Source organism: Lissotriton vulgaris, chromosome 10 (assembly GCF_964263255.1).
Source record: "Lissotriton vulgaris chromosome 10, aLisVul1.2, whole genome shotgun sequence".
In the NCBI taxonomy this organism is placed as follows: domain Eukaryota; kingdom Metazoa; phylum Chordata; class Amphibia; order Caudata; family Salamandridae; genus Lissotriton; species Lissotriton vulgaris.
The window spans coordinates 131,251,155-131,275,440 of record NC_141698.1 but is presented as its reverse complement, the minus strand read 5'-3'; the positions used below and the strand labels follow the sequence as shown (position 1 = coordinate 131,275,440).

Sequence of the window (24,286 nt, the reverse complement as noted above, 5' to 3'; positions counted from 1 at the left end):
ATGAACCTTAAAACTATGCACAAACTGAGCTAAGTGAGCTGAAATTAACATATAATCAATCAAGCACAGTATCAGCACCCCTACCCTTAAAAGTAGGAATAATGTCTCCTTCTAAGCGATTTGTAGTAGACATCAAGTTAAAGTCTGCAAGCATGTCATCAAGCATACTTCCTTCAACAGAGTGCTCAAAATGAATGCCCCAGCTCTGGTCTACATCGAAGTGGGTCTCACAATTATAACTACCCAAACTGAATAAGGTAACTTAAATTTCTGCTCAAATGCTTGTAGAAAGGATCTTAGCACCTGCAAATGCTCAGTGGCGGGTTCCTTCCCAAAAGCGTTATAAAAATGTGTTAACTAAATACTCTGTAAACCCTCAAAATCTAACTGAGCAACCAGTAGCTTACCATGACTGGATTCTACCCTAAGAGGATATCCTTCAAGCTCCTCACCCACGCATACAAGGCACTCCACAAGACCGGCCCAGCCAACCTCAACAGACAGCTATCCTTCTACATCCCCAACCGCCAGCTCCGCTCCGCCGACCTCTTACTCGCCACCGTCCCATGCATCCGAAGAACAAACACCGGTGGGAGATCCTGCTCCCACTTTGCCGCGAAGACATGGAACAGCCTCCCACTAAGCCTACGACAGACCCAGGACCTGCTGACCTTCAGGAGGATACTCAAGACCTGGCTGTTCTATCAGTAGAGCCCCCCCCCAGCGCCTTGAGACTCTCGCGGGTATGTAGTGCGCTTTACAAATGAGGGATATTACAGTGAGCAAACCGCCCTTTGCTCTACCTATGGCTATAGGTGTAGTTGATCCAGGTAAAACAAATGGTCTGGATCCCACAACTCCTGTAAACCCACAATCTGGATGTCTGAGATTTATTTTATTCAGGCCCCATTATCCCTTTTTTTACCCAGTCCAGTGATAATCCACTCACTAATTTCTATGAGGTCAGGACCATCTTCAGTAACTGAGACCATGTTTGCCCCCCATCACTGACAGACCACTCAGTGAACCGCACAGGAGTCCCAGCAACTGAGCTACGTCAATCATTACAACCCAGATCTTCCAGGGCTGAAATTTATTACTCAACTGTAATGACAACATGGGAATCCTAATAGGGGAGTGAAGCCTTCAAAACAGAGAGAAGAGGACCCCATCTCACTTGTACAACTCTAAGAGGGTAAATAAAGCCAAGTTGTAGCACCTTAATTCCTAAACCCTGTACATCTATTGAAGGCAAGCCTCGGATCAAACGCTTTGCGATATCACGAGAACTGAAATTTAACTTAACCATCCCACCCATCAAACCATAATATTATTATCACATTCATGACCACCCAGCCCCCCTTTAGAAGAGTACCAATATTTAACATAGAGAATAAGTACATGAGTTGATTCTTCTACCCCTGGGGTCAGAGGTCGAGATGCAGCCTTTGGGCGGAGGGAAGTGACTCTCTATGGTCCTGAGGAGGAGGGGCACAGAGCTTGTGTAATACATTGGGTGGGAGGAGAGCTTAACAGGGTAGGAGTCTGTGCCTGAGGGTCAGATATACATGATGGACTTACAGCTGCAGAACAGTCCCCCCCATATGCTTTACTCCCAAATGCTTTGTAGGCCACTCACACCAGGGCAGATGATAAGACACAGGCTGTAAGATTACTAGTTCCTGACGATGATTAACCACCATACTATTAGGTCGCCTCACTGTGGCATCCAGCACAATTAGATTTGCAGGGCAAATAGTCTCAGTGTCAAGTGGGGTGTACGTTTTGAGCGTAGATGCAAGGTGAGATTCTATTAAATCCAGACGGTCTCTGATCAGGCTTATATGACTTTGATGGGTATGTATGATTACTGAAAGTCTAATATATACCTCCTCAAAATCAACAGACCCCAAGGCGTTTGCCTCTCTTCCTGGGCCAGGTGTGCCCGATTGCGGTTTTGCCCTGCCAATATGGGCACTTGACTTTTTCTGTTTGGTGGTCTGTTCAGAGGGGGAAGTGGGGTTGTGGGGCCACTCAAATGTCCAAAGAAATCCTCCGCTGTCTGAGACAGATTTGGTACTTAACATGGGAATAGGGCTGCATGAGAATACTACATCCCCAGTGTCTCATGGCACTCCCTCCTCTGTGGCATTACAGTATTGAACAGAGTCAATACAATATGCCCCCTTGGCAATTCATCTTCCCAAGGGATAACCTGTGCTCCGTCAAATCAATTTAATTTGACATCACCCTGATAGTATGCTCCAGCATAGAAGGCCCCGTTCGCCAATTCGTCGCCAGTGTTGCAATAAAGAAGTGCTCTGAAGCATGGTGAGTACAAGCGCCTTTATTCTGTCATCCACTTTCCGCAACTCACAGGCTATCCAACATTCTACAGTGAACTCTAGGGGAACGTTACAAGAGGGAGGAAGAGGCAGGGGAGAGAAGAAAGTACCAAAGGGGGAAGAGAGGAAGATTACAACACCACTCCACCTTGCAAATGTGGGTAACCCACTAAGTATCTACATCTCCAAGTCAGGAATGAATGTACAAAAGCAACCAAAAACACATATATTTGTAGGAAATGGGACATGGTGATATTACCTAAAAATCGGAATACGTGTGAGTTCATTAAACCTTCAAATGCAGGTGATTCGATTTCAAGGCGGCTTGGTGTGTCACGATGCAGGAAAACTCCCATTCTAATGATATTCCTTCTAAGTCAGACAAATGTGCTAGAAGTACCTTTTTTTATTCCCACCTGTTGACACATTGATCCTAGAGTTACACCTAAATCAGGCTGGGTAATGATGCTGTCCATCATCCTGATACCACTCACCTTTATCCTAAATTCCTTCTAATTATTGATATATATAGGGCTCCTTTTAGTGAATCCTTGACAGCCGACTGAGGGAACTGCAGGAAATCATATTCCTGAAATCCCTCCTGTTGCAGAGGCCAACAGATGAAGAGCAGCAAAGCAAGGAAATGAAGATCTGCAGAAAATTCTGAATAAAGATAACCCCCTGCAGGAAAGGCAGAGGTCGCCACTGACTTAGTCAGGGCTATTGAGAAAGGCATCAACCTTCTCAGCTTGTGACTGTAAATGTGACTGATCCTTAATAGAATGTTTCTGAATTTGGATCATTCAAGTTAGCTATAAAAAGACAATCTCAGGGATACAGAAACATGAAATCCGGATTGTTATTTATCCCTTTCACTGAAAGGCCTGACATTATACCAAATGTTCCAGTTTCTCACACATCAGGTATGAAATAAACTGAATCGAGAAATAAATCCAATGTCAACTTTATCAAGGCAGCATTGCAATAAAAACGAAAATACTCCTTCTGGTATTTGCCTGTATTCAATTCATCAAAACTACATCGAGAAAAAGGAACACATTTTATAATTATTACAACAACAACATTTGAGTGATGCCTACAAAATTAAATCAAATACTTGAACTAAATTTTAACACAACCAGGAATTAAGCTTTGGGAAAATCTAGAATAACATAACCAATTTTATGTGTCACCATGACATCTGAGCAGATTCCCTTAACTGTTTTTACTAGTCGTTCTCCCAGTGCATGAGTAGACAGTAACTTGTCCTATGACCTACAGTCCACAGGCACTTTATGCACTGTTTTGCACATTTAAACTACTTTGCACAGGGTTGAGTTAAAAGCTAGCTTAAGTATGTATGACTCCCAAACCTTCATGTAATTTATTTAAAATCAATTTTACCTAGGCTCGCGTTTAAGACTATATGCATTACATGCACTGTTTGCACAGCTGTGCTTTTGGACGCCAATGATCTGGCTTCTAGCCATAGGCATTGGTCACAAATCTGAAATTTGTATGTTATTTATTAGAATTTTGCCTATACATGTGCTATATCCTTGAGCCTGCTCATACTCGTGACTGCAATTTTTACAGTTTGCTCGCTCCTTTGATAAAACGTGATTTATATTTAAGCTTATGTACATATATTGTCATGATTTTAATTAATTATGCAATAAAGGAATATTGACTGACTGATCTGAGCAGATTCTTGAAAGTTTGAAGGTTTTATTCAATTAGCGCAGTTAATTAAAACCATTGCTATAGAGTATCAACATTAGCGCAATTATCACGTTAAAAAGTAAAACTAAGAAAACCATCAAGGTTTGAGTTCCTATACATATAACTAAAAAGGCAATCATGTAGTTACCATTGTAATCACATACAGAATTCAAAAGCCTAAAATAAAATTAATTAATACGGGAATACTAGGCAAGGGGATGAAAAAAGTCTTTGATGAGTTTTTGGGGGGGAGGAACTGGAAGAGCAGGGGCCAAGGAGGGTAAAAAAAGATTGTCCAGTAGATTCTTGAGACTTGCAGCACAAAATGTGACAGTATGGCGTTGTATAACATATAGTGGTCCGGGGGCACTGTAGTATTACAGAAGGGGCCGCAGATGCTTGTATAATCCCTTCTGTAATACAATTTAATGGGAGCAGGGGCGGCTCTAGGCTCATGGCGGCCCTGGGCAGGGAGCGTAGGTAGGGGGCCCGGAAGAGGAGGTCCAGGTGGGGTGGAGCCCCCCGGATCTCAGGAGGGGGGGGGTCAGGATGTTAGGAAGTGGAACAGAGCCGGAGTCCGCCCAATCCCTGTCAGGGGCTGCCACGCAAATATGTATCCATCCTCAGAGGATTATTATATTAAGGATATATATTGGCGTGGAGGCCCCTGGGGTTTGGTGGCCCTGTGCAGGTGCACAGCGTGCACATGCCTAAAGCTGCCCCTGATGGGAGAATTTCTTATCTGCATAGTCGTCATGACCCAGTTCAAATAAGGGAATCGCTTTGACTTTTCACCTGCACCATGTTATGTGTATGGTTGCAGAGGCAAAGAGGCCATCAGGAGGCGCACTGGCAAAGAGGTGGCAAATCGTGAGTGAGCCACCAACAAGGGCTCCATCTGAAAGGCGGAAAAGGGGGGGGTCCATAGATCTCTCGTACATCTCTCAGCAATCGAGTACAGTCACTTGAAGTGCAGGTCAGGTGGCACATGCGCTGTCAAAGACAGAACGGTTACTTCAGCAGCCATTCTGCCGTTCACTAATGCGCTGTTAATTTTTTAGTGAACACATCCCTCCTGCATCTTTGGTGCGCAGCAAAAACAGGAATGTCTTATTTCACTACAGGAGCATTAGAGTGAAGGGAGCATAGAAACCACAGGGCTCCAAAGTCAGTAGGGCCAGTGTCCTGCAAAGTGGCGGGCAGACGGAAGGGAGGATGGACAACCCCAATAAAAAGAACTTACCTGCCCACCGACGCTCCTCTCTGTATCCACGCACAACTGGCTCCCAGAACCCCCTGCAGCCAATCCTGACACTGCTCTCATGCTGACAGCAGCATCAAGATTGGCTGAAGCATTTGCACTTCTAGGTAGACTGGAAGCCTAACCCTGCTGTTATCCAACCCAGTAACACAGCTTGATTTGGAGGCAGCTTCGGGGCGCATGACGGTTTGGCCGTCCTGAGAAACCATCATGCACACTGACAACAGTGCACCATCCACTTCTCCTCTGCCTTTCATCCCATGGCCCTGCACCCTAGACACGATGTTCTGGAGAAAAATAAAAAGATAATAAACACGGTTTATTAATGTTTTATTTTTAATTTTTTGGGCTGCTGCTGGTGGGGGGGGGGGGGGATGCTCCTTCACCATGGCGGAGGAGCTGCCGCAGCCTGAAATTAAGCAGTGATCGCTCATCAGATTATCGCTGTTAGGGTCCAATTTAAAAGCAATTGATAATTGTTTTTCAATTTAATTCAGTACTTCATTTGAATTTGCCGTTTTTAATAATACTTGCTCACTGGCCGGCAACACCTGCAAGGTAGATTTCACACAAATCCCAAAAGCATGTGCAATGCATAAACAAATACATTAAAAAAAATCTATATACTAATCAACAGGCCCTCAGCAAGCCCTAGCAACAACATGAGTATGGCAACCTCCTCACTCCAAGCGATGTTCTCCAAGCCTGAACTTTTCACATGCAAACCATTGTTTTCAAGTGTCTTTGTCTAAGTAGTTCAAAGGAAGCAAAACAAGACTACAACATCCAAAATGCATTGAGTTATCAACGAAAAACCTAGGACTTTAAACTGAGTCCGGAATGACCTGGAGTGTAGTGGTCCTCCTAAACATATATCACACAATGGGCTTTCACTTATTGATCATTAAAAAAATTTGAGAAAAAAAATCAACATCATACGTTTCTTTAAAGTGATATTCCAGCCTCTTGGGACCAACGGCCAGATTCATGGAAGCCCCGTTTTGCGAGTCTGAAATAGCGATTCATAAGGAATCGCTATTACAGACTCGCAAAACGGGATTTATGTAGGAATCGCAAAATTAAATGCGATTTCTACAGATTCCTTATTTGCGATTAGCAAATTGCTAATCGCAAATAAGGAATAACTCCCCATTCATTCCTATGGGCCAAAAGGCCCATAGGAATGAATGGGGAGTATTCCTTATTTGCGATTAGCAATTTGTTAATCGCAAATAAGATAGCGATTTGAAGGGTGCCAGGGGTGTCCAAAGGACACCCTGTAGCACCCCTTAAATGCACATTTCAACAAGTGTTGCGCACACACATGTCCTAAAGACATGTGTGTGTGTAACATGCAACTTAGAAAAATGCTTTTAAAAGCATTTTTCTAAGTTTTCGCTATTTACCACGAGGTTTGACCTCGCGGTAAATAGCGGCCGAAATTTGCGAATTCGCAATTTTAAAATGTTTCAAGAATAGCATTTAAGGAATCTCTAATAGAGATTCCTTAAATGCTATTCCTCGCAAATTTGCGAGTTTCTAAATAGCGATTTTTGCATTTTGGATGATGAATCCCAAATGCAAAAATTGCACTCGCAAAGGGCCAGATTCTCAGAATCTGGCCCTTTGCGAGCGCAAATAGGGTTGATGAATCAGGCTGCAAGTGAGTTATTGGAACATTAAGATAATAAAGGCTATTATGATTTTTAAGCAGATGTTTTGTCTCACCTTGTCTCGTAGCTCCTCCACCTGGCGGAGTTCCTCCTGCAGGTTAAAGATCTTGTTCACCAGCTCGTGGCGGTCCTCGAGCGCCTCCTGGCGGTCGTGTTCAAGGATGTCGAGAATGGCTTTGTCGCTGTCTGGCAGACTGCGCTTCCCAGCCTGCAGCGAGTGACGCCAGACCAGAAATACAGGAGAAAGGTGGAGGTAAAGTGGAGAGACAAGAGAAGAAACCTTGGTTAGTGTTGGAAAGCAAGTCTTTGATTCAAAGGGAGTGCAGTACCATACAGCATCACTAACAGGGGCAATTTATTGATTTTTTTCAACTCAAACAGGCTCCGTAAAGTTCCCCAAAAGATTGGAGCAAGACAGGAAAAAGCTATAAAGAAACTGCAGGTCTTCGTAGAAGTTCAGGGGTTGGGGCAATGATTAGTAGAAAAGAACTGTAAAACAATAGCTCAAAAGTATAGAAGAGAGGTCCTCAGCCTTTTCTTTAATAAGAGCTACATATGTTCAATAAAAATCATCCCGAGCAGGGGCGGCTCCTCCACTAAGGTGCAAGAGAATCGCCACACAGGAAAAATAAAATGATAATAACAGCATCTTTTTAGCATTTTTTCAGTACTCACAGTGCACACAGAGCAGGGTGGAGTGGTGGGCACTCTCTAAGTGCGCATGACGGTTTGGCCGTCAGTCTTGGGTTGGCCAAACCGTCATGTCCACTTGGCATGTTCTCCACCGGTCTGTGTGGCACTGCTTGTCTAATTTTATAAATGAACAGTTATGCATTCATTCAATATACTTTAGAAATGATTACTACCTGCAGACGAAGTCATTCTTATAGTTTTGGGGACTTTGAATATTCTTAATTGTCACAATTGTAGGAGTGTGAGGGTTAGTATTGCATTGGTACTGCTATTGGCAGTGCTGGCAGGTGTTATGGGTGATGCAAGGTGCAGTGGCCTACAATGAGGGCCCTGGAATTTAGTTTTTTATAAATTAGGGACAGCATAGATCGCGAGGCTGGAGGCTGAAGGCTGGGAAAAGGGAAGATCTGCAAGGGGATGATCAGAAAGCTAGACGCAATTTATATGTGATATGTTATAACAAGAGCCAGGGTTTTAGTCTCTAAAATGAAATCCCATTAGACTGTGTTGTGATTAGTTTACTATTTGACGAAGTTGAGTTATGGATCACTGACGTTATGAGTCACTGATGTTAGGTCAGTGGCCTTAGGTTTCAGTGGAGACTATTAACAGTGATGCATGTAGAAGGGGAGTCAGTCAAGTTAGTAGAGAGTAGAGTCTGGAGTCAATAAGCTGAAGACAGAGGAGTCTGGTGGAAGAGCCCATTTTCAAACAAATAGCTTACTTTGCAAATATATTTTATCAGTTTGTAATCTACAAAGTAAACAAACTGTACCCTAAAATCAGGAGAACATTTATTTATAGAATATTGAAAGCAGATTTTGTTGTAAGCAAGGATATCCCTCATGGCACAATCTTGAGAGTTTGAAATAATGTTGTCCCTAAGTCCCCACAATTGACTTGGACCATGCCATAAGGACCTTGTTAGCCCGAAAGAGGACCTTATGTCATGCAAACAGCAGGTCATATTTTGCTATGTTTTTGTGTGAAGTTTCAAGTTTATTGTTATTGCTAGGTTAATTAAAAACATTGCAAAGTTTAAACATTAAGAAACATAATTAAAAAGACAGATACTTTATCAAAGAACACCATGTTTCATGTGAGCATATCAACTGCAACAAATGTAAATAAGATCAAACAAAGGTGTCTATCAAATAGGTAAAATGCATATAAAACCTTAACAGGCATACTAAACAGATCTGCATTACTTGACTATCCTAGACAACAATAGGTTCATTATAATATGTGGAAACCTACTGGAGTAACCATGGACTCACAATAAAGTGCAGTCTACCAGCAAACAGATAGGATGTGTATAAGACTCTACCACATGGACTTTGTTCAAAATGGGGAGCATGCGTGATCACATGATAAAGTATAGCCGCCCAAAGGGTAAAAATGAACTTGTTAAAACAAACAAAGTGCACGCAAGTGCCAATCTGCCCTCTGCTTCAATGTGATTTTTAACAAAATGTGTAAAGTTGCAAGAGGGGTCAGAAGGAGGGGTGTGCTTGGGCTCAATAAGATACATCATCCCAGGCAAGCAAGTACAGTGCTAGGGAAAGCTAGCCTAAGATCTTTCTGAGGGTTTTCCAAATAACCTTAGAGAAAGGCAGGCATCTTCTATTGTGGAAGTGACAGAACAAGTTTGTCACTGTGGTATTTTAATGTGTTTTCACAGTATCAGCGAGATTGACATCCACATTATCCTATTGTAAAGTTTTTCCTCCACGGCTGCACATCAATGTTTGTAGGACCTAGTGGCAAAGTCCCTTTCAGAAGCATATCCACCTATCCCAGTCATGATCTCAATCACCTTTGACACGCCCTAGAATGGTAAATCTGTTTAAACCCTGAATTTTCTTAGATTTTGCATGTAGCAAATCAGTTCATCCTCCCTAGTGGCATTTTTCATATTCACAAGAGCAATGTGTGGACAAATGCTGTAGCGATTGTGAGACAGAGACTTTAGCGAATGTGAGACAGAGACTATATGAATTAAGAGGTTTAAAATTTACCGGCACAGCTTGTCAAAAGCACCAGACTGACTGTAAGGAAATTCCTATTTTTGCATGATCCCACCCAAAGTTTTGGGACTCATGCTGCTTGTTTTTTTGACTCTGATTGTGCACTGAGGTCTGCTAGCCAGTCCTCAGTGCCAGAGACCTAACCCCTTACAAAATATACTTGAATCAGCCACCCCCAATCGGCATAAGCTGCCTTACTTAAAAGTCCCTAGTGTATGTAGGGCAGCGTGTCCCCCCAGGGCTGCAGCACTGGTTGTGCCACCCTGTGTGTGACAAAGTACAAAATGACTCCCAGCCTGCCACTGCAAAGTGGAAGGTCAGTGGTAACACTCCTAGTTCGACTTTGCCATTCAAACCTATGGCAAAGCCCCGACTTCCCTTAACAATATATGTAAGACTCCCCTAAGGAAGGCCTACCGAGCCCTATGACAGGGATCTGTTTATCATTAAGTAGTACATATAATTTTAATATGTCCTAACACCAAAACATCCAAATTGCCAATTTTGCTGTGGAAATGTTAGTAGCTCCATTGGCTAATACAGAGCTACCGGCTGAGTTTCAGTCTGGCTAACTTTTGCATGGGACCACTAAAAGGGGACTTTATTTATTGTGGCATTAAACCCGATTTGATGCCCAAGTCAAATTTAATGTCACTTTTGAGGAAGGGCAGCTTTTAGAAAGTTGCCACTCTGTTGACCAGTTTGTCCGGTGGCTGGCCACTAGACAACTTTCTTCCCTCCTGGTGAATGACTCCCAGGCTCAGGAACAATAGAAGCCTACTACAGAGAGAGGTTTTACCTGACCCTTGGAGGAAGTCACTCGGGTTTTGGTCCAGAAGGCGAACTTCAAAGGTGAATCTGCCTTTGGTGGGCAAATGGCATTCACACTTCTGAAGGGTTGCCCCTTTGTTCAGGTAGACAGGCCGGCAGTGGTAACAGAGAGGAGACACAGGTTATCAAACTGCTTTTCCCATGGGTGTGTAGCCCACAGGTAGCCAAACCTCTATGGCGGCTACCAAGCTCCTAACATCCAAAGAAGCGTTCAGACATCTTGAGGGTGGACAGAATATTGCATTCTGGGATTTCTAGATGCAACACATAGCCGGAAGTCATTAAAGGGTGGAGGTAATGGTAGCCCATTGGCTAGTGATCGCATATATATGCCACTCCTGGCACCCTGAACCTCAGATCACGATGGAACTGGAGGAGGGACAGAAGAAGGACTGACCTGGTGACCCCTGGACCCGACAAGAGAGACTGCAAAGACTGCTGGGCTGCAGCTGCCGCACCCTGGGCTAGCAAAGAGAGAACTGTACCTATGGCCCTGACTCCTCGAAAAGTAATTCCTAAGCCCCATACAAAAGAAGTGACTCTAAGGGTCAGTCAGCTGACCCCCTTGAAAACCGCACCATGGCCGGTAAAACTGAAGAAGCCCATTCCAGCAAGTCAGTTGCCACATTATTCAAATCACTGCTGCTGGGTGACCCAAGAGATGATCCTTGACAGCAGAAAGTTAGACCCAAGTCTGCTAGATCCAGGAATGTCATCTGAGCCCAAATTGTTTACCGAAATGAACACCAGCTGTCACCAAAGGATACTGCGGGACTCGCTGTGTATGGAGATCGGTGGCCCAGCCACAACTACCCTTCTACTGGCTCAAAGAGGACTTTGAAGGACATCAACCCCAGTGGCCAAAGTCACCCCAACTTACCCATGAACTAAGGACCGTAACAAACCCCATCGACCCGCACAGCAACCAGAGAATTTTTCCTCATCCACAGCATCCTGTATCCTTAGTATCAGGACCTCTCCATTGAATTCTATTACGGTCTTGATGTACAGTGTGGAACTTGACTTGAGACTGATTTGATAACCAGGTAACATTACAACTACTACTTATTGTCCCCCTGACTGCTTCCCTGTTGGAATTGTACCCCCCACTCAGGCTGGAGTTGCCAAACACAAGTCTTTCAAACTTTTCAAAAGTTTCTAAATTTTACAGTTACCAATGCTCCTTTGGTACTTCTAAATGCTTCCCACTAGATCCTTTGTTTGAGCCTTGCTGCTTGAATCCATAGCTACCCAGGGTTAAGCTAAAGGTTTTTACATACAAACCTGACTGGACCCTAGAGAGTTTTGCGAGTGTATATACATGGTAAGGTCGCACAACCATACCATATAATACATCACAATTATCACACTAACACAATTTTATTGCGGTATCTTTTGAAGGCTTCACTATCAAGGGACACATTTGAGACAATGGAAGTCTGGTCACTTCAGGAGATGCCTAAAAGTGCCAATCTTTTGACACAGCGCAAAACACATATTTGCTGCATTGCGTAGTGCAAGTGAGAGAAAGGAGCTCAGAAGCATTTTTAATTAAAATGACCTGCTGCTTCTGTCATCACCTGCACTGGAACAGTATAATGGCTGCCTACCCTCATGCACAACATCTGCACAATGGAGCAGAAGTGTGAGCATGCCATCTATCGTAGGATTTGTAGGGGAAGGATGCCCTTCCAGTACAAAACACACCCTATGTTTACACAAACTCTGAAAGATTCCACACTTTGTATGTATGCTGTGCAGCACATGTGCAATATAGGAAATGTTTGGAGAAATGAAATAATTTCTACATGTAAGCAGCTGCTTCATGGAGGCATTCTTTTTTTCAAACAAAGCATGGTGTGGCTATCATTGCAGTTCAGGATGTGTGTCAAAAAAGATGGGTGCTCATAGGGCGCTATATACGAGGTCTCTTGATAGGCGGATGTCTGGGCCAACGAAAACTGCTGTACACATCTGGAGAGCGATCACAAAGGCGCAGGGGTGGAAAGACAGGCTTACAAAGGTGACCCCACTCTATGATTCTGATATACTGGGTAAACTATGGCACACTAAAGGCTTTGATAGGTGGGACTTGATCGATATTTCCAGGGTGGAGGACATGATGTTGCGAGGGGAGGTAAAGTCTTTTGCCCAACTACAGTCGGAGTTTCAGCTGGGTGGGACGGAATATTTTCGGTACGCTCAGCTGAGACACGCACTATTATCCGCCATGCCGGAGGGTGAGGTGATTCCAGACAGTTCTCCCTTGGAGGATCGAGTACTGGATGGCCACATGCCGGACAGTGCTATCTCCTTGACATACAAGAAGCTGATCAATGTTCGCACGGATCTTCTCCTGGGGGTGAGAGATCAGTGGGTGCGGGACGGGATAAAGATCGACGACGAGGACTGGCAATGTGCTGTGTCATCTCCCAAGGAGTATTTACAACAAGGGGTGGTGAGGGACAGAGTCTCTGAATTAAGCAGAAAGCTCTCACCCAGTCAAGAGATCAGGGCTAGATCCAACACCGTTTTTTAGCTCACTGCACCATCCCAGTTTCAGAACCTGGCTGTATGCAAATTAGTCTGTTCCTGTCCCAGTGCATGATGGGAACAGGGCAAACCAAACTACAAAAGCCAATTCTTACACTGGGAAGGAAACAAGCTCCCGGGCCAGGGACAGACTGATTTGCATATAGCCAGGTTCTGAGCTGGGATGGGGCAGTGAGATAAATAACGGTGATGGATCAAGCCCTGATCTTTGGACTGGGTAATAGTGGTCTGCTCAATTCAGACACTCTGTTCATCACCACCCCCTTTTCTGAATCGATTTTGACCACTATAGGTGTGGCAGGGTATACTCAGACATGAGTCCCTTTCTCACTGCTCCATCAGGATTCAAGCAAGCCGGGCCGAAGACGGCTGAAATGCCAGAAACCGGTCCCCGGTAGCTTGTTTCCTTTCTGGTGAAGAATTGGCTTGGTAGTTTAGTCTGCCCTGTTCCCATGATGCACTGGGCCAGGGACAGACTGATTTGCATATAGCCAGGTTCTGAGCTGGGATGGGGCAGTGAGATAAATAACGGTGATGGATCAAGCCCTGATCTTTGGACTGGGTAATAGTGGTCTGCTCAATTCAGACACTCTGTTCATCACCACCCCCTTTTCTGAATCGATTTTGGCCACTATAGGTGTGGCAGGGTATACTCAGACATGAGTCCCTTTCTCACTGCTCCATCAGGATTCAAGCAAGCCGGGCCGAAGACGGCTGAAATGCCAGAAACCGGTCCCCGGTAGCTTGTTTCCTTTCTGGTGAAGAATTGGCTTGGTAGTTTAGTCTGCCCTGTTCCCATGATGCACTGGGCCAGGGACAGACTGATTTGCATATAGCCAGGTTCTGAGCTGGGATGGGGCAGTGAGATAAATAACGGTGATGGATCAAGCCCTGATCTTTGGACTGGGTAATAGTGGTCTGTTCAATTCAGACACTCTGTTCATCACCACCCCCTTTTCTGAATCGATCTCCCAAGGAGGTCGCTATCCCCTCCCGTCTTCGATTGGTGCAGCTAAAGATCTTGCATAGAGTCTATGTCACTGGCCCCAGGCTTATACATATGGGACATTCTGCTGATGGTCTCTGTAGGCGTGGTTGTGGTGCTCTCGCCACCTTCATGCACATCATTTGGGAATGCAACGTGATAGCTTCCTATTGGCGGCGAGTGCACATGATCATGAGCGAGGTGACCGGGGTGGAAGTACACGCAGAGGCCCGAAGATGCCTCTTAAATATCTGGGGCCGACAGATTACAACACTGCCCAGACCCAATGGGTGACCCTTGGGAATATGGTTGGGAAGCGGGACATTGCACAGATGTGGGGAGCAACAACAGCCCCGAAGGTGGTACAGTGGAAGGCCAATATGGATTGGTGTATGTTCCGGGAAAAGACTGTATATGTTGCCAGGGGTAAACCTAATAAATGGCAGAAATTGTGGGGGGCTTGCAATGAGTATAGGGGTGACATTTGCATACCTCCAGAACCCGCTCCACAGGAAGAACACTTGTCCCCATAGCCCATGATTCCAACTGACGGTTAGATATCTCTATTATCCTGTGTTTCCTTCTCCCACCGTTCTTAGTATCTCTATTGTTCTGATTATAACTGTGGTCATTGTGCTTGACCGACTCCTCGTCTAGGCCTCACTGCACATTGGTTTCGTTGCCTTCTTTCTTAGTGCCCGTTTCGGCGCCTCTTTCTGTACCTTTCCTCCCTTTTTTCTTCTGATACAAATAACTGAAAAACTTAACCTTCATTCGTTCTGATATTCTGTTTCTTGCACTCTGATTTACTGCTTTTCGCATTGCTGCCTAGCCTCCGGGATGTAAGGCTGAATAGCTGTGTGCACTAGTTGAAAATAAAGGTTTTAAAAATTTTAAAAAAAAAAAAAAAGATGGGTGCTTCTGCAGATTCACCTAAATTACACCTGCATAACACCTCCATGACACTGATTGGCATGAAGCTGCACAAAGCGGCATTTGGATGGAAAAAAAGCACCTTCTATGCAAAATACATTTTGCCTTGGAAAGTAAATATCCCTTGTAAGACTTTGAGTTGCTTTGCATTACTTTGTGCAGGTGCAAAACCTTTGTAAATGTGGAACTTGCTATAACATGGCTCGCGCAAACCTTACTCGAATGGCCCTGGTGCTCTGGGGAAGCAAAATGTGGGAACTCTACGGTTTCACAGAAGGGCATCGATAAACATAAATATGTTATTGTAGAAGAGAATAATACAATTGTATTTGGATGTTTGTCTGCAAAACACCCCCTCTATTCCCGATTTCTGTGATTGGGTCTTAACCAGAGCACACACACACACAAATGCACACTAGCAAGTACACTCACACTTCTTTGCTCCTATGTTTTTGTACAAACCTACCGGCTCTCTTAAACCCCTGGTGCTTCTTGGAGATCAGTCCATCCTATTTCAAGAACGAAAAAAAGATCCTTTCAGTGCTGTGGCACTCCATATACTGGAGAGGGGGGGAGGATGTGGCATAACGGCTGGAGCCGGTGGGAGTCAGGTACAAGTCTCTGCGTCAATATCCTGTGATTCTGGGCAAATCACTTAGTCTTCCCTGCCTATAACTCAGCGCCTTGAGGCCCTCATGGGTGATTTGCCATGCTTTACAAATCCTGGATTATTATTAATATTTATATACTAGACCAGGGGTCTTCAAGCTTTTTAATGCCATGCCCCCCCAAGTGTATAAAACAAAAATCATTGGGGCCGCCCAGAATTTTTCACAATTATTCTATTAAATAGTCAATGTTTAAATAAACATTGCAGTTAAGTTCTGTTGCCCCAAATACAGTCAGATACATGATTGCCAATCATAATATTCTGGTTAGCTATGCCTTCCTAACATGTTGAAGTATCCTCAGTGTGATAATCAGAAATGGAAGGTAGGGGTGTTGAGGAATATTTGAGTTCCTTACCTTTTGGCACATACTTCCAGCCAGATATAAATGACAACATTTTTTATTGATGGCCCATTACACAGTGCCTTACTGCTACTCATCTGTTTCAGCTTAAAACAAAGCACTGTTATCAGCATTATGCTTCTTTTGGCCAGAGCTAGTGCCCGCCCTGCGATCAATTAAGGCCTCCCTAAGGGGTCCTGCCCCCTTGTTTGAAGACCCTTGTACTGGACTGAATTTCACTGAGGTTACTGAAATCAGACATGAGGCACCACTGCCTCATTCTGTAAGTGATGGTCACTTTGCATTTTTTTTAAGGGATCACAACAGTACAACTCCATGGCAACCCTGAAGCTCAGATAATATTCTTCATTCACTGTAAGATTAGCAGCACCCTTTTTTGCCCCCATGTGTGGATCCTCACCCAACGAAAACTGTGCTGAAGTACATACCCGGCACAACTTACTCACTGTGGCTATAAATCGTGTTGTGTTTAATTGAAATACTTAAACATATGCAGAAGTTAATTTTACCTTTTATTTAATTTATTGAATTTATTTAAATGTACTGATATGAGTTAGAGAAATAGTCATATATAAAAAAAATATATAAATAGATGTACTGACATATTAAATTATATGTAGAATAAAAGTAAAGGAAAGATAGGAATGGAAGTACAGGGGTGGGGAATGGGTATAGTTTAAGGAGTATAGGAAAAGGGGCAAGGAAATCGAATATAATACTGAGTATAAGACTTATTTCAATAAACATATAACTGTACATGTGTAAACTAGTGAAACAATTCAAAAGTAAGATACAATTTTAAAATAAGGAAGTGAAGATGATATCAATGTGGCGTGGACTCTGCTTTGGTACGTGGTCGATTGAAAAGAAAGCTTGACCAAAATTTGGTGAGAAAAAAGGTTATAAGGTCCCACAAACGTTCTGTTTGACTGCATATGAACTGAGGGATACAAATGCCCTATCTAGACCTTGGCTTTAAAAACGCTATCACCATAGTTGAAAAGTAACATTCAAAGTATTTTCCAGTTTTTCAAAATTTGTTGACAAGCTACCACCAATAAATGGTCAAATATGATAACATTGTAAGAACGGCAATTCCATTCTTCTGATAAGCTTCTTTGGAAGATGTGTTAGTGAAGTTGAATGGTACATTAGTTTTAAAGATACAGTTTATTTGGGGAGAAACTCTGTGCCAAAAGATAGAAGAATTATGGCAAGAAATGAGCATATGATCAAATCAGCAATAGGTTCAAACTAACTTAGAATGTACATCCGGATTCATTTTATGTAAACTTTCTGGTGTTAGAAATAACCTAATAACATTTCAATATTACTATGAAAAAATAGAAGAAAGCAGAGCAAATGAAAGTTACACCAAGCTCTTTCGAAATGTGGGCCTTAGCATCAGCAGTGAACAAAAGTTCAACTAGGAAGAAGTGAAAACGATTTATTACCCCTCTAAACTGCACATAAATTGCAGTAGATGGTCTGACAGATTATGCATTTTTAAAACAGTCCTTAGCTCATCAAACTTAGTTTTATGTCTGAGAAGATGATTAACTGCAGAGCTGTGGGTGATGTGAATGATGTGCCCCTTGGAAACTAGCCAGATCTTAAAGAACTTGAGCCTGTTTGAACACTGGGAAAATGCAGAAGTGACCAAACTACAAGAGCCTGCACTTCAATAAGTTACCTGAAGAGAGTAAAAAAACTCAACAGATGCACACAATGATTCGCAAAGTCATTTTCGGCCTTAAATGAACATTAACACCTGAACATGGCCCCAATTGCACCTCTAAGGAATTTACAGATGGGTTTACATGTACAGCTGTGCCTGGCACAGCTTTCCAGGTGTTCTACTTGGAAAAACTAGTAAATCTTCACTCATTCATAGGTCTGCACGTTTACATTGTCTGACTATTTGCTTTGCGAATTGAATCTGACCAATTGTGTTTTCGTTCTCAAGTACTTTAGGAAGAAACCTGCGAAAGACTTAAAACATTTAGATTAACAAATATAGTCTACCTTGGCTACAAGGCAAACAACATTTTCAAACAGCTATTTGCACATGAAATAACATATTTCAATCTATTTGTGTGTGTGTCTGTGTCTGTGTCTGTGTGTGTGTGTGTGCTCGTGTGTGTGTATTATTTATAATTTACCGGGCAGTAGTAGCTCCTTAGATAAGGGTACTTGCTGTACACCATGGCAGAGGGCTTTTGTGCAAAGTGGGCACTATTGTTAGACTGACTGCTTTCTGGGAAAAATCAAAGTCCATTCCTTCTTTCCCACAACCATTGGGGCAACGTTTTGATTGTACGGATGGTAGATAATCACAACCAGAGCTCTTTACCAGCTGTGTAAGACTGAAAGGTGGTGTCCAGACGATACTAGGGTGATGAGAATGCCCAGAGGCCATGGAGGTGGGAGTATAGCTGGGGACAGTGATGGGGCATGAGTTACAGTGTGGCAAAAGTTCACATCGGGTGACTGGACTGTGCATTTCTGAAGGTCAGGTCTGTTTACTCAGTGGCTAAACAAAAGTGAGGAGCACAAATTTGGAATTTTTAGTGAGTCCAGAGAAGTCTTTTGCACATCCAGGTACTCTTAACACAATGTATTGTTTACACAACTCAATTCTTGACAGCAAACCAACATATACTGCAAAATACTCTTTCAAATTTGCTTTTCATTAATTTTATTAACAATCTTTAAATATGACAAGACGACATGTCCGAGATGAACAGCCTAAGCGTTTCGTCCCTATTTTCTTGGGACTTCTTCAGGGCTGACGAAGTCCCAAGATCCAGAAGAGTGAGCACAGTTTATAATATTTGGGACAAATGGTGTATAGGCGGGGGTATACCATAACCGTGTGCTGTTGTATTATTGTTTACTCAATGGGTTTTGGCACCAAGTAGACTGGGTTTGAAGGGCATGTCCGGTGCCAAAGCCCAAATGATTATTGCCCTAACTCATGCTCACTAGGTTCTGGGGGCCGGGAACTAAATGCGTAGCTTGAGTCCACTCGATGTAGCCTTTCACTATATCGTGTGGGTTCTGGTGTCTGGGGCAGCTGGGTCCAGGGCAATTCAAGTAGAAAATAAAATGCCCATTCACCCAGTGTCTACTACTGGGCACTGCTGATGTTTTACGCTGTGGGTTCTGGCTACTGGGAAACTGTGAAACATCTTGTGCTAAAAGCCTGCTGCCCACATCTGTAGGCCATGTGCAGAAATATATTGGATTCAGCCTATGGCTGAGCTCTATAGTGAAGGAGAGATGATAAGCCTCAGTGATGTCATAATATGAGATGTCATAGATGTAATTTGTGATGTATTAGTGATATCATATATGTGGTCACCATTAGTTCATGACAATAGTTGTGGCGGTGAAATGGAATATATTCTTCCTAGTTTAATTAATCTGAAAATCTCTGCATTCATCCACCATATAAGCACTTTATTTTTATTAATGGAGCCACCAATTTTCCAATTGCTTGAGGAACAGCTTGTTTATGCACTTTGTATGAATACAGGTTGTTATCAGATTAATGTCAAGATCAATAGACTTTTCATATCTGTCCTTTCTGTGCCGTGATCATTATGTTTTACAAGTATCATCTCTCAATACTACATCACTGTTTTCACAATGAGTCCCTTCAATCTTGTAAGGTAGGAAATGTTATTTGATTTAGAATTTCCACCTATGTGGGTTCCTGTTCTGCACTTACCTGGATGATGGATTGCAGCTCTTGAATTTTAGTCTTCATAATCTCATTTTCCCGCTCCAACTCCAACACTTGTTCCTTTTTGGGTCTGTTCTCAATGTCATTTTTCAGTTTTAAGGACTGGTTTCGCTCCAGTTTACACTCTTCCTCCATTTTATTGAGACGGTGCTTTAGCTGGTCAATCTACAATTCAAAAACACGGAAAAGAAACAGAACAATATAAAAGTATTTGCAAAAGTACTTGGACCACCCACACTCAAAACTTAGTTGAATAGACAGATCTAAAAATTCCAACTGAAAAATAGGCATATTCTGTAGGCAATGCAATCTGTCTGTCCTTGTCCATTTGCTAAATTGAGAGATAGGATTAATTGTCACCATCATACTCATTGGTTCATTGTGTAGAGAATACTTTGCAGGTATGTGCAGTATTCAAAAGTATTAGAAACGTGTGGCTTCCATAATATGTGAAACTAAACTTTGATACTAGGCTGAGTATCACAAATTTCTGTGTCACATTCTGTACCTCTATTTTATCAAAAGGCCTATATGGATAGGCTGTGCTAATCAGTGAGGCAGGGGTACATGGTGATGTCCAGATTTGTGGAGCATCCATGCTTTGTCATCCCTTGATCAAGGATCAGGAATGCCAGAAATTGAAGGTAGTGAATGTGGTGCTTGATATATCTGCAAATAACATACAAAGCCCAGAGTGCTGCCTCTAAAAATTGAGTTACAATCTGTTTTAGGCCAACACTATTTTCTGTTTCCACTAAAATTCCTTAGTTGTTCTCAAAGTCTGGGCATGATAAATTTGATCTCTTGTTAGTGGATGTTTAAAATGATGTTCTATCACAAAATCCCCCATCTAAAATCATCCTACAATACTATCATATCCAGGATATTGATTACGGCTAGATAGCTAAGGTAAGTGTTGATAGGTAAGTATATATCTACTATTCTTTAATCTACATCTATGTACCATGACTATATATTCATCTTCATGATGATTAGATTTGTTTTTTATAATAAATTTACATATTTAGCTTGATAATACAGCGGTAGTCAATATCCAGCACTCAATAGTGTTGCAGGATAATATTTTTGTTTCTTGATATAGCAAAATATGCAACTGTTTAAGACTTCAAACGACTCTAAACTTTCTCTTTCTAGGTAGTGTTCAAGGCTTGTATTCTGAGCCATCTGCAGCTGTATTTTACCTAACTGGATTCTAAGTGACCCGATGTTTCTGCACTTTAAATTACTGGGTGCGAAAATACTCGGCCAGGTTTTGTTGAATCAAATCAAATCAAATAAGACTTTATTTCGGTTAATATTTCAAACCATAAAAAGTACATGCATTGATTACATTATCAAAATTGCAACAATACATTATTTAAAAAAAAAAACACGTTATACACAAATATCGTTAAAAATCATCATGATTGTTGGGTAGCAAAAGTGTCCTACTGGTCCTGATCATAGATCTAAGCAAGTTCTTATTCTCAGTGCAAGTTTTAAAAACGACAAAATATGGAGTACACAATCCTGGTGTAGGAGCTGCAAATACATGAGGGCAGGTCTAATTTGTTTAAAATCCAATGTTCTCAGCAAATCAACAAGAAAGTAACGTCTGGGATAGTCATAAAACCTACATAAAAATATAAAATGTAGCATATCCTGAGGAGACTTCCCGTCGCAGCCACAGGGAGCTACATGTTTGCTAAAAATGTCTGATTTAGGTCTTATTAAAAGCTGCTGAAAAGTGTTGAATCTGAACCTAGTCAGTAGGAACTTTTCATGTGAGCTAAAGGCGCAAGCCAGATAGGGCTCCATTCCACCACACGACTTTAGCATGATAAACTTTCTGACACTTGGTTTCAGCAGTTCCACATTTTCTCTGTCCGCCAGTTTAAACTTTAAAAAAGCTCTTTTGACCGCTGTTATGTCCCCCTTCACAATGCCACTCGGGTGGGAGAACAGTTTAGGGCACCCCAACATTTCAAAGCAGAATTTCAAGTATTTTAACCAGGGGATGCGCATACAACTATCCTGAGATGTTACATCCCGTACAATCTGGTGGGTGAGTGGTATCTCTGTGTTAAGCCAAAGCGAGACCCAGCAGATCAGGGGCTTCAGTGCTAGGTTATCGCATAAAAACGGTGTCCCTAACTCCTCATGCACAACAAGGTTCGGGGTACTCGAAGGAACACATAGTAACCGTTTAAAAAAGGTGTTTTCGATAACCTGTAATTGAGTATTTGACACATAGCCCCACAATTCACTGCCGTATACCGCCGTCGCTACAGACTTGGCATTATATAACTTAATCATTGCAGATATTGGTTTCTTTCCTATCTTTTTCGCAAGATTAAGGATAGTTCCATTAACCCTCAACATATCATTTTTCTTCTTCGCCAGATGAGGGGCCCAACTTAACTTCGAGTCAAATAGCACACCCAGATAGGAAAAAGTCTCTGTTACCGGAATGGGGCTGTCATCAAGCTTAAATACAAAGTTCTTTCTTGGGCGTTGGCCAACCCGCATTATATAGGACTTGGAGTTATTAACCATTAAATCCCTATCAGACATGAAGAGATTAAAAGCAGTTAAAAGTGCCTGAAGCCCCTTCTCCGTACGCGAGATTAAAACCGCGTCATCCGCGTATAACAGCACAGGGATGCCCCTTCTTCCTACTCTGGGGCAGTCAGCCTGTATAGATTGTAGAGCTGCATCCAAATCGTTAATATAAAAATTAAAAAGAAAAGGGGCAAGAATACATCCCTGACGTACTCCTTTATTTATCATAAACTTGTCAGGCCAGGTTTTGTTGAATCATTACTGCACCCTGATAGACCACAGGCACGTCTAGGGATATTTTCCACAAGGTGTAAAATGCCTACGGGAATGTTCCCAAAATCAGGTATGCAGGTACGGTGAAGGGCCCAGTACTTCGGAACCAGCAGTATAATCCCTAATCTGGGAATTTAAACTCATGTTGCCTGGCATTGGGATGGAGAAAAAGCCCACAATCTGTAAATCCGGTCCCAGTATATTTCCCCCTTTAATTCCATGTATCTCATAAAGGGACCTCAATTGCTTCTCTGACATTTCTGTCTGTTTGTGTATGGTAACTGACCAAAACACAACTACTGTTCAGAGCATTTCTACTGCATACAACAGTTCTTTGGGATCTACCATGTGTTCATCTGGTATTTGGGATATCTTGGAGACACAAACATCTCTTGTTATTCTTCACCCTTTTCCTGCATCCCCATTCCAATGCCGCTCACCTCCAATTGCAGGTCTCGACTTCTTATGACCGCCATGTTCTTCTCCTCGCTCAGCTGGGCATACCGCATGGCCAGGTTGTAATTGTCATCCTTGACTTTAATCAGCTCATCGTTGTAGATGTTCTTCTCTTCCTTCATCTTGTTGTACCTCTCCTGGAAAGTAAGCAGCTCCACATTGACAAGCTTCTGCTGCTTCCTCTCCTCCTCCAGCTTTTGTGTCTTGGCCAGGAGCTCACACCGCTGCACATCTTTGGCCTTCACTTGTTGCTGCAGCTTAATGACCTCGTTCATGAGGAAATGGGTGAGACCCTCATGTCCTTCCTCAACTGGAAACAAAAAAAAACATTCTTTAATTTTTTTAAAGTGCAGGCATCCAATGGTTTCTTTGAAGCCAAACACAGGTGCTGCTGATTGCAAATGCTGTCGAATACCAAGGTTGCCAACTCTTGTTTACATCTCCTCACTCTTTCTTCTACCACTTCACACTTTGAGTCTCCATATCTCAATCTGTTTTTGTCTCATCCCAGCTTTCTCCCTTTGTCACAGTTTTTCTATTTATCTCTTCCTCCTTCATCTCTTGTTATGTCTTCCTTCCTCTTGCTCCTGGTGATTAAAATATTAGCCCCTGTCCCTAAATATTAGTGCCAGTGCCCACCCTGCAACCAGAGGCACACATCAGGCACTGAAGAAAAACCAAATTAGCCATTTATATAGAGGAGGGCAAAGGAAGTAAAACAGCTTTCCAATCCACACATATTCATGCTTACATTGACACATAACCTGAAGGGATGTCACTACTGAATAGAAAATGCATGTAGAGGGATTGAAGGAGGGTGTTGAGAATTTATTATGAGGCTAGTCTTTCTTCACCCTTTGCTCCAACCCACACCTTCCGATATTGCGAGTTATTCATCTAATTGAAGGATTAGCTTCCTTCTTGTCTTTTTTGCCACTTAACCCTAGTTTCTCTCTTACATAAAAAGTCTATTTCGTTGTGCGATGCAGGGCGCAACAAAATTAATTTTATTTATTTAAATGTTTACTTACCTCCGTTCATCCATATTCCGGTGTATACTACCCCCCACCCTGCCCCTCCCCTGCCCCGCCTCACCGCCCCATGGAACTCCCTCCATGGGCCGCTACTGGTCTGTTGTAAGATCTAGAAAAACTTCGGATGGTAGGTATCTGGGAGAACGGATATAATATGA

The 24,286-nt window shown here is 42.6% G+C and overlaps 1 protein-coding gene across 4 annotated transcripts in view; it reads right to left on the bottom strand.

Annotated features, from left to right (window-relative positions):
- The window catches only part of CARD11 (caspase recruitment domain family member 11), a 663,926-nt gene that overhangs the window by 422,417 nt on the left and 217,223 nt on the right, over positions 1–24,286 (bottom strand). For all 4 annotated transcript variants that reach the window (XM_086940703.1, XM_086940702.1, XM_086940700.1 and 1 more), the window contains exons 4-6: positions 23,079–23,404; positions 19,789–19,968; positions 7,057–7,209 (exon numbers count right to left, since the gene is read on the bottom strand). In XM_086940703.1, coding sequence (XP_086796829.1) covers positions 7,057–7,209; positions 19,789–19,968; positions 23,079–23,404 — 659 coding nt within the window. The remainder of the gene's footprint in view (positions 1–7,056; positions 7,210–19,788; positions 19,969–23,078; positions 23,405–24,286) is intronic.